General features: G+C 44.2%; 1 protein-coding gene across 1 annotated transcript in view; it reads right to left on the bottom strand.

The window, feature by feature from the left end:
• Nucleotides 1-5,980, bottom strand: part of APPL2 (adaptor protein, phosphotyrosine interacting with PH domain and leucine zipper 2) — a 36,490-nt gene extending 30,510 nt beyond the window's left edge. Inside the window, exons 1-2 of the mRNA XM_035563468.2 lie at nt 5,730-5,980; nt 709-807 (exon numbers count right to left, since the gene is read on the bottom strand). Of these exons, the coding sequence (XP_035419361.1) occupies nt 709-807; nt 5,730-5,783 (153 nt within the window). The 5' untranslated portion in view covers nt 5,784-5,980. The remainder of the gene's footprint in view (nt 1-708; nt 808-5,729) is intronic.
• Between the last annotated feature and the right edge of the window lie 8,673 nt (nt 5,981-14,653).

Here is a 14,653-nt window from a genome sequence, read left to right as displayed (position 1 = left end):
CATACCTAACTTACGTAAATGCCTGCACAAGTGCTATGAGATACCGTGTATGTCTTTGAAGACCTAGATATGGTACTTTAAAATATCTGGCCTTACACACATGGGAATCCCTAGCTCCACCGAAAATCACCCAGATTTATAATATTTTTGAAAGCACTGGATATGACTTAAAAGTTTTACTTTCAAAGGGATTTAGTCATCTAGGTCATGTAGGTGCTTTAGGAAAATGTTGTCTTTTTCTGTTCCTACTCCCATATTTTTCACACTGACTTCTTAGGTACTTAGGTTCAGCATGACTCAAAGTGTACATTCTCTCTGTAATCAATGGGCATGGACAGTTTCTTCAAGATGGTGAGTCACACCATCAAAGTTAGGTGGCTAAAGTGATACCTGACTTCACCTAGGTGCAAGCGAGCAATTTTGTAAAGGCTGGCCTTCCCATATACCATAAAGTACAGACATACCACAATATTTCTTTTGTGAATAGTCTGGAGACAGACAAATCAGGTAAGGTTTTTTTTTCATATGCATGACTTTTCAGAACATTAAGGTGGGAAGGGGCTGCGACATCAGATGGAAAACACCCACAACTCTTCTCAAGCCGCAAAAGCTGCAGGTACTTGGCACCCTTCACGTAAATAACAGCATCATAACAACAACTTATCTTCTACTGCACATGGAACAAAAGAAACACAAATGAAAATTTACCTGAGCACCATAGACTCGCTGCATTGCCTGAAGCAACTGGTTTGTATATTCAGTAAGGGTTCCTGCATCTTCTTCAAATACACTGAGCAACGACCGAGTCTTCGATAAGAGAAAAAAAGCGAACAGTTTTAGTTCCAAGTGAAAATATTTTTTTAAAAAATCATAAAAGACTGTGCAAATAAGTGGTAGCAAAAATACAAATCAATCAGAAACAATAAATCTTCCACTTTGTATGGTTTTGTTTATTCACAATCTTAATACACATAGAAATTAGCCCTCCAAGTAGGGATAGGTAAACTGAGGCATTAGGAAACAAAGTGAGGAAAGCGCTACGGCCAACTCCTAACTCCTGGACTCTTCCTCTAACTAATAAACATTCCTTCCAACACAATCAGGAATGTAAAAAATCCTGAATATCTGCCTGCTGACTACAGTAATCCTAACCACGTTAAGGACTCTGGGTCAAACACCAGTGCTTGCTCACTTTACTCCTCTAATGTCAGGCTGCACTAAAAGCACCCCTTTCCATTAGGTAATTTACAGAGTGTTATTCACTCTCAACTGTCTTGAGCAACTCTTAAAGGGCTGCTGCCAAACCCTGCTGACGTAGCCACGCCAAACAACCCCGTGTTCATCTGCAACAACTGGCACACAAGCACACACCCGCTCAGAGATACCCCGTACTTTCTCCATTCTGCTAGCTCATCCTTGTCAGCAAACCGGAGAAAAGAAGAGCATAATGACTGGCTTTATCTTACAGACATGAATTCCCTTGGTTTGTTTTGGTGGAATCACCAGTACCAATGAATTGTGTTGCTGACACAGCTTCAGAGAAGGGAAAGAAAAGTATCTCAGAATAATGCTGGCTCCAGATTTTGCTAGAGCAACAGAGTATCGAAAGAGGAAAGGCCGTCACTAAATTTGACCGTGTCCCTTTAACAAAGTCGTGATACATCCTTAGTCTTAACTTCGGTAAATCCAATCTGTTTGATGCTAAGCGGCAGTGTCTTTCCGTCTGTACAGCTAGTTTATATGACATTAATTAGTTTCATCTGTTTATCTGAGGGGCACCCATAATAAACTGCAGTACTTTAATAATCATGTCAGTCCTGTAACAGAGCAAGTGCTTTATCTGCCCTCCTATTACATGAACCTCTAATACAGCTGAAATATCCAGGTTCATATCTGGAAAATTTATTTTAGAGTCTTCAGAAAGTTTTAAGTAATTCCAGTATTTTAACATGTACTTCCCCAAGGCATTTATTCTTCTTTGCAAGTCTCTGCCAAGATTTTGTTTGTCCTGAAAAGCTCAAAATCAGCATCCTTCAAGAACCCTGGACTAAGCTAAACTATCATTTCATCTCTGATGAGAAGTATCTAAGCCAGAAATTACTGTTGCCCAGAGGTTAAAGTACATGACATGGGAGTCAGTCCTGGGGCTTTGTTCTAGACATTGCACAGGAGTACTTCCATACTTCAAGCAACAAAAAAGCTCTCAGCATTTCAGTCTGCTGACATGCTAAGCTGCTACAACACCTCGTACCTTAGAGACACTGGCAGTTAATGCCTTTGGGAAACTAGCTGGAGATCTCAGCATAGAAGGAGATACATAACACAAAATACTGTTTTCAAATGAAGAAAACAAAAACCAAAGCATGGAGAAAAGGAGTAATCAATAAAATTGATACCAAGAACACAAATTTATAAAGGACCCCTTTGTGTAGAACCTCTCTACAGGGACTGTGGCATGATTTTGAGAGTTTTCAGTACTAAACTGTTACTTCAGTAATTGAAAACATATTGCTTTTCAAAAATATCTAGTTTAAAATGTTTAATCTTCAATGAAGCATTAATTAAAATTAGCAAAACTACGGTCATCAAGCTATCTCCTATCTGTACAGTGCTTATCTTCCCTGTTACGTCTTACAAAAGCAGATGAATTCCAAAGGGCGTGAGGATGGTTGAAAAAAAAGTAAATCTAGAGAAGGTAAAAAATAATAAAGCTTGACATATAGCGTTAATCAAGACCAATCTCAAGTTAAGACTGAAAAATTAAGAAGTAGTTGCCTGAATGAGGGTACACATCACGTTTCTGCCTCCCAGTCTTCAGGTTTTCAAATCTGAATTCTTTCAGATTCCTAAATCTTACTGAATTTTTGCACACACAGTTTTTCAGAATGTTGAAATATGCGTTGAGGTAGAGCAGTTCTGGAAAAGTATTTCTGAAGGTCTTGGCCTCAGCTATTAGCACTTTGTTCAAAAATAAGAAAAACAATAAATGATTAAGCAGTTTTGAAGTCATGCTTGGACACTTTCACATTTAAGAACACTATTTTAAACTACCGCAACAAAATAGCAATGTATGCAATTTTTATTGTTTCTGTTTTGACAACTTCTGGAATAGCAGATAACGCTGCTGAAATAAACCAGGAATCCAAATACTAAGCTAATGTTTTTGAAGGCCTCGTTAATAGCACCATCATCCTGGCTGCTGGCAACACAGGAAAAAAATAAAAATCTTACTTCATGTAAGTATTTCCCTTGGTTTTAGCATGGCTGCTTACGTCAATTCCTCTCCTATGCCATGGCCAAGCACTTCAAAATTAAGCCATTCCTTAAGGCCTTTTTTGGTCAGTGCTTGGAGATGTATCAAGACAAAATACTGTATTGTCAGGGAGAGAGAAATCAAGTTTCAGGAAACTAGTGAAGAAATAACAATGGCCTAATCCTCTTCTGTTTTGCACATAATTTACATACTTAATATACTTTCTGCAAAGTGAGGTTGTCCTCATTTTACTGTCCCTCTGCATTGCTGCCAGTGACTGCACAGGGCAGAAGAGAATCAGGTCACTTTATGCAAAAGTAAGTAGTGATCACACAAGCTGCTACACTGCCAGCTCTGTGGGACACAGACTGTCTTTTTGCTTTGATTTTGCAGTACCCAGCTCACAGAGGCAACCCGTAGGGCTGTGAATGTAAAGGGCTCCCCAAGAGAAAAGTAATAAAAATGCAAAAGACCAGGGGGGGAAAAAAAGATCTATTTCCCTGCACGAAAAAATAGATTTTAGCAATGCTGAGCCACTCGATAAAATTAAACAATGCCCATCCCTCCAAAGTTGCATAACTTGAACAGAAAGTGATGACCGAATCAAGCCAAAACATCCTGCAAACACCCAGGTTTATGTTCAGCCCACTGTTTCCAGTAATTGGAAAGGAGATGTTACCAGCCTTCAGGTCAGAACAAAAACATGAAGACCTCCAAATACAATTCAGTGCTTTGTTCAGCTGCTTTCAGTCAGCATTACTTTTTTAATCATTGAAAGAAGTGTTGATTGAAGAGGAAAATGAGTTCACGTATCCTGCATGTCAAGTTCTTTAGCTCCAGAATGCTCTGGGGAGGTAACTACTAAAAATGTTAATAACTGCTTGTAATAAATCTAGCAGACTTTGTTAAACTGTGGAACATAGTACAATTCAGGTCAGAAAGAAACTCTGGAGGTCATCTGGTCCAAACCCCAGCTCAAAGGAGGTCTCAGTCTGACATTGCATCAGATTACTCAAGAATTTTTCCTGTTGAGTTTTGAAAATCTCCAGGCTTTGAGATTCCACGGGTCTCATCAAACATTTGATAAAAATCATTCTTATTGGGACGGGATTTCACGGAATCACAGAAAAACAAGAAGAGGTGATCAAGATGAGCCCCAAGATCCACAAATTCCTGACAGGTGCACGTCCAACCTTTCCTTCAAAATGTCTCATGACAGACTCCACAACACCTTTTAGCAATCTGCTCCACAGCTTACCTACAGATTTGTCCTCCTGGTCCACAAGCAGATGAGTCTGGGTTACAACACAGGGCACCGGGAGCAGGATCCATGCAGATCCACCCCGCCCTTCTTTCCTTCTTCCCTGCTTCACCAACTACTTGTGTATCTCTGCCTGCACCGCATTTTGACCTCAAGTGCACCTTCCCCACCCCTCTGTGGGATTTCCACTCTCCTTTTCCCCTCATGTCTCTCTTCCACATGAACTTCCCCTCTTCCTTCCCTCTACCCTCCCTTCCCACAAGGCCACCCACCTCTCTGAAATGCCCATAACCATCTCTACATGGCATGTTCTCTGCTGCGGGGTTTCCACAGTGCTCACGGGTCCCTTCTGCAGCTGAGAGGGGCTCCCAGCACAGATGCTACACTGGGTTTGACAGAGCATGGGGGTGAGAGAAAAAATGTCCTTCCTCCCTTGCCTGCAAGGGCTGGGGCGGAAAAGGCAGTAACTGCTGTCCTCCTTTCCGAGACTCCTTCAGAACGAGGTCACCTTCAGTGGGATTCACCTCACCAAACCTCACCTGTCCCACGGGGAGCTCCTGTATCTGAGCTACACCCCTTGGGACACCTCACAAGGAGCATGGGCACATTGGCAACGAGATCCATTCAGCCTACTTCTGTTGCCCACGCTGGGGCCAGGTGACGCACAGCGCCACAGCTTGCTTTCCTCTCACGGAGCACGGAGGGAGACAGGGTGACAAGCCATGCCACCTCTCCTCCCCAAACAGAGCTCAACACTTCAGGGCACCCCCTAAAGCCAAAGCACCCCGGGATGGGACAACGCGAGGGACAACAAAGAGCCACAGGAGGGCTTAACCTGAGGGCGGCGAGGAGAAAAGGCACTGTGCCCTGACCTCCTCGCACCCTGCTCCTTCCCCAGAGCCCCCAGCCGCAGCCATAGCCTATGTTCCCCTGACAAACAATCATCAGGAGCCCAAAGCCTTTACCCGATGCCACCAGGATGCCACCTACTTGCTCCACCGCCAGCCGCCGAGCATCCCCCCGACGGGCTGGAGCCCCCGACCCACTCCTCCCTCCACCCGCCGGGAGCCCGCTCCGCTCCCCGGCGCCCTGCCCTCCTCCCCGGCCCCCGGACACCCCTCTCCCCCGCTCCCCGGCGGTGTCACCTCCCCGGGACACCGGCCCCGCCACCTCGGGTGCATCACCCCGGCGTCGCCTCCCGCGGCGGGCCGCTACCTGCGGGCTGTCCTGCAAAGCCTCCTCCAGGAGGAGCTTGTCGACGGCGGGCATGGCGGCGGCTGGCCGCAGGGAGCTGGGGCTCGGCGGCGGCGGTGGCGGCGGCGTCCCTCCCAGCCGCGGCGGCCGCGGCTCTCGGCGGGCAGCGGGGCACGGCGGCTGGCTGCGCTGGCGGGGTCGGGGCGGCAGCCCGAGGCCGCTCACTCCTCCCAGTTCCCGTCCGTGGGAGGAAGCGAGTCACGGCGTAGGGCGGGCAGGAGGCGGCTCCTCGCCGCCATTAACTCCTCGGGGCTAGTTGGAGGTTCCCCCTGTTCCGCCGTGGGGGCTGGTGGCCCCAAATGGAGGGTAGCCCTTCTCCTCCTCCTGAAGCTCCCTCCCGCTGCTCCGCTCGTGGCTTTGTCCCCTTGCACGGTGGGGCTGCGGGCTCTCCTCTCAGCTGCTGGGGATGCTCCCTGGCAGGGGGGAGCGTGATGGAAATGAAGGGAAAAGCGCGTCCTCCAGCCTAGGTCTGTGGGGCCCGAGGGCCTCCAGCCCCGAGGGGTGACCCCGCTCTGCTTGGCTAGCCCAGGGGGCTCAGAGAAGCACCCCAGGTCCTGGGTGACCTTCTGGGTAGGGTGCAGCTGCTGGCTAAGCTGGGCTTGTTTGTTTTCCTCGTCTGCAGGTTGCTCTGCAAGCAAAATTAGGGAAATACAGAGCGCTCCAGGCAGGTTCATCCCAGCTCAGCCATATCATAGAATCATTAGAGTTGAAAAAGACCTTCGAGATCATCTGGTCCAACTGCCCCCCTACAACCAATGTCACCCACTAAACCATGTCCCTAAGCACCACGTCCAACCTTTCCTTGAACACCCCCAGGGACGGTGACTCCACCACCTCCCTGGGCAACCCATTCCAATGCCTGACTGCTCTTTCTGAGAAGAAATGTCTCCTTATTTCCAACCTGAACCTCCCCTGATGCAACTTGAGGCCATTCCCCCTAGTCTTATCACTCGTTATCTGCGAGAAGAGGCCAACCCTCAGCTCCCCACACCTTCCTTTCAGATACCTGTAGAGAGCAATAAGGTCTGCCCTGAGCCTCCTCTTCTCCAGACTAAACAACCCCAGTTCCCCCAGCCGCTCCTCACAGGACTTGTGTTCCAGGCCCTTCACCAGCTTCGTAGCCCTTCTCTGGATGCACTCCAGGGCCTCAATGTCCTTCTTGTACTGAGGGGCCCAAAGCTCAACACAGTACTCACCAGAGCAGAGTACAGGGGACAATCACCTCCCTGGTCCTGCTGCCTACACTATACCTGATACAAGCCAGGATGCAGGATGTTGGAAAGGGACATGTGTTAATGTGGTGGTCATTTACGTAAAAAGCCATGTTTTTATTGCCATCTTACTGCAGTCTAAATTGCATTGTATAACTTCAGTATTTTAGGCTTAATTCATATTTATAGGTGATACCAAGGCTAACATATTCAAAGTTAACTGTCTCACCATGAGTATTTCATTATGTTCACTTTTTTGAAGGATTGCCACTGGTTTTGGATGCCTCAGTTTCTATGAAAGTCTTCAGTTTCTTACCTAAAGATCAGTCGCTCCATGCTTATCATCTGTAGCTTTCATTACTCCAGTATGGCTCAAGGTAAAAGTGGAAATAATCAAAAACAATTCAATTTAAGAAAAAAAGCATTTCTGAAGAGTTTAGGAAGAATCCCGCCTATTAAACAGAATATGCAAACAAAAATTTTGGTTTTAAAATGATGGGAAATTATCTTCTAAGAAAAAATGCCAGTCTTGAGCTAACTCATCTTGCTGCTCTCCTTTGAAAGAAGAAAAATACTAGAACAAGAATGATGGTGTCTAAGTTGTAAAAGAATTACAAACATTACCATTGACCTGTGTTTGCCGTTATGGTAAGTGCCTGCCCTTTGCACCTAAATCCTGGTGGATTTTTCCACTTCTGTTCTTAAACAATAGCGAACATGCTATATGGCAAGAAAGGTGACTGCTAATACAGCTTTTCCTGTTGATTAAAAGAGTGTATGCAAGTAGATGGCCTTAGAAAAGTTTTACAAATCAGCTGGATGACTGTTTGCTTTAATTATGTATGAGAAATGATCATTGAACCCTGCAATTTTGGCCAAGGTATTTCTGTGGGTCTGACATTGATTGGTATTGCTTCTGAAGCTTGTGATAGGACCTTTAACCCAATGTGCCGAGCCTGCCTCAGCGTGACTCCACTCCATCAGCCACTGAAGCTAGACTCCCTGTTCCAGTCCCTTGAGTAAAAACAGGGTTCTCACGTTCAGTCTACTTTTCCTGCCTGAATAAAGACACTGAGCACTAATAGAAATCACTAGCTAAGACCAAAAATATCAAGTATGACAAACAGTCAATTATATTTATATAATGAGAAAACAAAAATAGATGTGGCTTTGTAATAATAATGTTGTTTCAGAGAGTTTTAGAATGGTGGAAAGAGGTCAGAGTTTTTTGTGTGCGTGTACAGAATCTGAAGCCAGGCATTAGCCTTAAGAATCCATGACCTCTTCTGAGCCAATTTTGTCAGCCTGTGTTAAAGTCTTATTTTTCAAAGAGTTCGAAAACATTACTTGAAATTCACCGAGGAAGAGAAGTCCATGCTTTATCAGATTTTCTGTATCTGTTAAAGTAGCTTCAGGGCCTTTGTGAATATTTCCCTAATATTTCTGTTATGTCTCTGCCTTTTTCTCCCTGTTCTGTCCCTCCCACACCCCCTTCCAACTTGAAATAGTTCAGCAAAAGGTCTTCCCTATTGGGTTGAAGTATTCAACCTTCAACAAGAAGATGTAAGTATGGTTTGTTTTTTTATTATTTCAAGGTGTGAAATAAAAGGAAGCTTCGCAAGAGCTATAACCTTTAAGGTCTTATCTTGTTCTTCTTGATGGCTTTGTTTAGGCTAAGGTTCAAGTGTGGAAGCCTGTTGTCATCTTTTTAAAATTGAGGTTAGCTATTTCCAGAACAGGTTCTACTAGTTTTATTTAAACAAAGCAAAAAACACTTCAGTAACCATTGGAAGGTAACTAGTGAGTATCTCTCATTCTTTTTTGTGTCTTTTTTTATGTCAGCTATAAACCTTGTTGATTTCTTATGTATAGTCTCAGAACATTTTTATTGAAGTGCCAGGTGTTTCTGAAAAAATATATATATATATTCTGCCTATTAAGAATAAGAATTACTAGTCTCAAGAATTATTTTTCAGTCTTGGCAACTCTTATGTTTTTAAAATAAATAAGCCATATAGCACTTACCACTGAAGATGTCAACTACTTTCACAGCTGTAGTGATATTATTCAGAAATTAGGTACGTTTGTGTATAGGCAGAGCCTTGGCGTAGCAGGTGCCTATGCCTTTGAAATGAGAAGACGCCATCTCTGGGTTTTATGGGTTTCCACACACCGCACCAGCACCACTAGGCTGGGTTGCCCAGTTTGGCCAGGGCACAGGAAGCAGCCTGGCCAGCTCAGCTCTAGCTGGCGTGCTTTGGGGCACACTGCAGTGCCTGTAGTGCACCTGGTACCCAGGTTGACTTCTTCAGAGCTCAGTAGCTTCCTGTCGCAGAGTATTTTATCCCCCTCCAGAAGAGGGGCTGCATGATGTTTATGTTGCTGTGTAATCAGAGAGCTGCTCACTGCACTGGGCAGCGGTAGTGGGGAACTCACCCCACTCTGGCTCCTGTCTGTTAAATCCAGGTGTTGAATGCAACGCTCAAGTTACAACAGAAATCCTGCTACTGAAAAGCAGTTTCTTAGTTATTCCTTGAAGACATATTTAAAAGGACATATAGAAAGAGAATAGGGAAGCAGCAGACACAGTACCTAGAATCATTCACCTGAACGTACCTTCTAGTTCAAAAAATCTATCTCAGAAATATGAGCTGAGCTGGAGAACAATTCCAGTAAGCAGTCCAACTAACTTTTATATGTGTATTCTGTAAGCTACAGCTGACTTGATTAGGTTAAGATAAATGCTTCTTAGAATATGAAAACTTAAGGTAAAATCCTTGCATTGGCCAAAATACTTGATACATACTGCTTATGATGCTAATAAGGCTTAATAACATCAAATAAAATCAATAAATAATTTATTTTTGAAGATGAAGTAATTCATCAAATGAACTAGTTGTACTGTTTCTAAATAGAGATGGTGCTTCCTTCCAGAAAAAGCCTGAATGTAGCCCAAAGATTTCATAGCTGAGAGAATTAACAATTTTAAAGGAAAGAAGAAAGTTTGGATTGATCTGTGAGCTTGAGATTTGTCTGCTATATGCACTTCTTGGTAAACTGCTGTAAAAACTTACAGTACTACTGCAGATTTGTAGAAATTAGTGCATCTTCAAACTCGGATTTGGGGTTTTACATGTGATAGTCTTGTTCTTGCTCGAGGGCAGCTAGGAATGTCCCTTGGTAGCAAGCCAGTCAAGTGTGTTCCTCCCCAGACTGCCTTTTCTCATGTGGCAGAAGGAACCACGGCGTGAGATGGCAGCTGGGGGCTGTGCCTCCTAGGCAGGACTTAAGTCTCCTGGAGCCACGCTTCCAGGTTTGCCTTCCACAGGAGGGTTTATTTGCCCAAGTACATTGCCACCTAACTGCCCAGCACCTGCTCAGGGCTGGGAGCTGTAATGCTGAAAATGGATGGTGCTGCGTGTGAGTTAATAAGCCCTGCCAGCCTTAATTGGCCAGTTTGGAAACAAGGCAGCTGTTCTGCATCCTTAGCATAATTTATTTCCAAATTTGATAATCCACCCAGAGTTAATGGAGAGCTGACTATAATTACTTTTTCCGGTTAGACTAGTTACAGGAGTAAGTCATATTGCGTTGTGTTTTCTTTTTCATATGTTCCATTATAACTTTAAAGAACGTATTGCATTATACTTCCTTTTTGGCTTAATACCTTATACTATAAGAAATTTCTGAGCAGTAGTGTGCTAGTCACATGTTTGCTAAGTCAGCTGAGTCTATTTATGCATTTAAGACAATGACAAAGAAATCTTTGAAATACAGATGACTTTTAGAGGTGTAATAACATGTAATAACTGTCTTGAATAAATATTGAAGGTATATTAAATGACAGTTGCAATAAATCACTTCAAATTTTATTTCTTTATTTATTTACAAATGAAGGATCTGAAAAAGAGTCTTGCTACTCTCACTTCCAGAAGCATCCCCAAACAATTTTTAATAGTATCAGAATACCTTACTGGTTAGATTAATAATAGGGCATCTAATGTACATGAGAACTCAGGCATAGAGAGAAAGAGTATCTTGTGAATTTGTTTATGACCCACAAGATAATACCATGCTGAAATAAAATTCCATTGAAATTATTGTCATGTAACCAAGACCTCATGCTTTTTGTTTTAATGTAAAACACATGGCTTTGTTTATTTCCATTAAACACATTAGTAATATGCCAGAATGGGTATGTACAGATGTACTTGATAGTGGGATGGATCGAATTAAAACCTCTTTGAAGGTGAAGGGTGTAACTGCCATCTTTAATTTCATGTAATTTAAGTACAATTAAGTTCCATTATGTAACCATAAGGGTATTTGAAACAGCAGCAGCCTCCATCTAGATCCTGAATAAGAATATGGTTTAGAAAGCCCAAGTCTCTGATAACCGTATCACCTAGAGGTATTGCCAGGACTAAGCCCGTGCATGTTCTGCGCTGCATGGCTCCTCCTGGTGTCCACACAGCCCTTTGTCTGGAGCCTGCCTGGTAAAGGGGATCTGGTTTACCATTTTGCATTTGCTTTGTAAGGAACAGGGTCAAACAGGGAACAGGTAGCTCATCGGTGGGGAGAAGTATTGAAATATTATAATCTAGTATTACCTTTTGTGTACGCCTTTTGCAGTGCTTGGGCAGATGCTAGGGTACAGGAGCTTTTCACCTGTTAAGTGCACTGCTCCCTAACCTCCTAGCCTAGCAGAGAGCTCCCCTTTTTCAGACAATAATCCTAGAGTTTGTGGGTATCTGAGGAAAAATCTTACTGTGAAAGACAAGTACCATAAAAAAAGAATAATATAAGTGTTTCATCAAAGAGATGTGCATGTGGTATGAGTTTGTAGATTAAAGCAAGAGAAATCTGATGCCTGGCATATAATTGTTTTATGAAATGCTAATGATTAATCTGTTGGCTATAAAGGTTACTAAAGGCCAAAATACCATGTTGCAAATGCAGGTTAGCTCCACAGGAAGGACTGTCACCTGGGTGTTGGAGGAATCACTGACTCAGAGCCCTTCTTTATCATCTTTAAAATACATTAATATAAATAGCACATGCAAATGTACCTAATGTCACTGTGTCTAAAACCAGCTTTCAGCCTATTTTTTTTTTTTATCTTGAGACCGCCTGAACCATCCAGGCCCTGCACTCAGTGTTTTGTTTTGAACAAGAGAACTGAAACTTTCATGTTGTCTTAACTTTCATCGCTCTCTTTAATTTACCTTTCCTTGGCATCTCTCTCTTTCTCTTTAAGCTAAAAAACCTGAATGGCAAGAGTTATCATTCAGATTTAGTTAAAGTTAAAACTTTTAGTTTTACTTAAAGTTGAATATTAAGGTATAAGTATTAGAAAATATCCTAAGTGTGGACACTATTAGAAATCCACAAAAGTCTACTGGCATTATTAGATCCCTTTAGGCTGCCTTGCTTGCTGCTTAAGGCCTTTTTCTTCTGTTTACATAGCGTAGCACAAAGCGTCCTGAACCTGATAACTGGGGGTACTAAAGAAAATACAGAGGCCCCAAACAGCTCTCCTGGCTGCTTCCCTCTTGAGTGGAGCCTGCTTGTGCTGCCCAAGGCAAAGGCAGCTTTGGACTTGAACTAGCAATGTGCCATGCCACAAAGGCTCGTTCGTGGTATCCCAGGCTGCTTTAGGCTGGTGAGGCCGCACTGGGAGCGCTGAGCCCGGCTCTGGGCTCCCAGGGATGTACTGGGGAGAGGGGACAGCGAAGGGCCAGGAAGATGATGAAGGAACCAGAGCACCTTTCCTGTGAGGGGCTGAGAGAGCTGGGACTGGTCAGCCTGGAGAAGAGGAGGCTCCGGGGATCTCGTCCGTGTGTGCAGATCCCTGAGGAGAGGGTGCAGAGAGGCCGGGGCCAGGCTCTTCTCATCAGTGCCCGGTGCCAGGACAAGAGGCAGTGGGTGCAGACAAGCACAAGAGGTTGTGTCTGAGCATCAGGAAGCACTGTGACGGTGACAGAGTACCTGCACAGGCTGCCCAGAGAGGCTGTGGAGTCTCCCTGCTTGAAGATCTTCAAAAGCCACCTGGACGTGGTCCTGGGCAGCCTGCTCTGGGTGGCCCTGCTGGAGCAGGGGCAGGGGGTTGGACCAGATGGCCTCCAGAGGTCCCTTCTGACCAAAACCGTCTTGTGATTCAATGGCATGGTGGTACAACAGGGTGTCATTTTGTGTTTGCAGAAAAACAGAAGATGAGACAGAAAGCAATAAGGAAGCTCTAGGCAACGCCTGAATGGGCAGTGTTACCGCAATCTGTTTGTTTCCTGAAGGGGAGTGACTCTTTCAGGCAGGCTGCCAAGGCAGTGTCATGAACATGTGTACACAAGTGCAGAGAGAGCAGGAAAAGGCATTGCTGCCTTGCTGCCCAGGCAGAGGGTTTGGACACCCCCAGTCTAGCACAACAGGAATCATCTCACTGAGCTCTGTATTCTTCCAAAGTGCTCAGGTGCTGCCAGCTTTGCTAGATTAGACTTTCCAGTTTTTCTTCCTGTGACAGCCCTTTAGAAGCTCTTCTGCTGTCTGGAGAAAGCCAAATACCAGAAACCCTTTCCCCTCATATGAGTGGACCGCCAGTTGTAAATGGAGTGCTTGCCAGAAAGCGAGAATTGTGCAGCGTGTGCTGAGGTTCTCCAGCATTGCCACCGGTTGCAGGAGCGTCATGCTGGCATGCTGGTGGCCTTCTTTCTTGGGGGCCAGTACAAGGGGAGCAGAGAGTTGCAAGCCGTGTATTGTTGCTACCTTTCCTAGTGTTGTAGCTCGTAGATGCTCTTGTTAGAGATTCACGGGTCTTATACCTTGGGTAAGAGTGTGGCCTCTAGAAAGGGTGGCAGCAGGGCCAGGCTGCTGCTATTAGCAGAGTAATTCTTCTGTTGGCAGACCGCTCGCGGTGCACTAACAGAGTTTTTCCAGGTGAAAGGCCACTGTGAGCAAGCTCCAAGCAAGATGATAACCCACCAGGCTGCGTGCAGCTTGCTGGCTGTGAACTGTCCACTGTGCACTGCTGCTTGAGCACCTCACACCAACTCCAGGATTTGCCTTGCAGCAGAGAAGCTGCCCTTCCTTTTTTTTTCTACTGTATGATTTGCACACGGTAGGTGTTTTGCAACACCTATAGTAATGCTTTATATTACCTGTGCACTTGGCTACATAGATCCAATTCTTCTAACGCAGAAACTTGTGTTTGGCCTGTCAAATTCCTGGAGATTAACCGGGCATATTAATGTTGGCCAGATCAGTAAATAGTTTTCCAGCTCTTTCAAATTCATTTATGGTAACACATTACTTATGTGTTTTTCTTTCTTTCCTTTTTTTTTTTTTTTTTTTTTGGGAAAAAAACAACACCAGAACATTTAGTATGACAGTCACATAAGTCATTATCTTTAAATACTCTGTAAACACAAGTGCTGACAAGATCCTAGGTCAGCAAGCATCTCTCTTTGTGAAAACCATGAAGCATGTGGACAACATGTACAGCAGACAGAGTCAGTAGGACCTAATTATATACATGAGGTTTTCTTAGAAAGGACTCATGGTTCCTAATTAGTTTTTCACCCTCTGAAATCAAACCTGTATGAAATAGCAAAAACAAAAAAGCCCCAAGCAGAACAGCAATGCAAATCTATGACTGGGAGAACAGGAATAATAATGTCATGG

The sequence above is a fragment of the Cygnus atratus genome, chromosome 1 (genome assembly GCF_013377495.2).
Source record: "Cygnus atratus isolate AKBS03 ecotype Queensland, Australia chromosome 1, CAtr_DNAZoo_HiC_assembly, whole genome shotgun sequence".
Classification (NCBI taxonomy): domain Eukaryota; kingdom Metazoa; phylum Chordata; class Aves; order Anseriformes; family Anatidae; genus Cygnus; species Cygnus atratus.
This window is presented reverse-complemented; position numbering and strand designations above follow the sequence as displayed.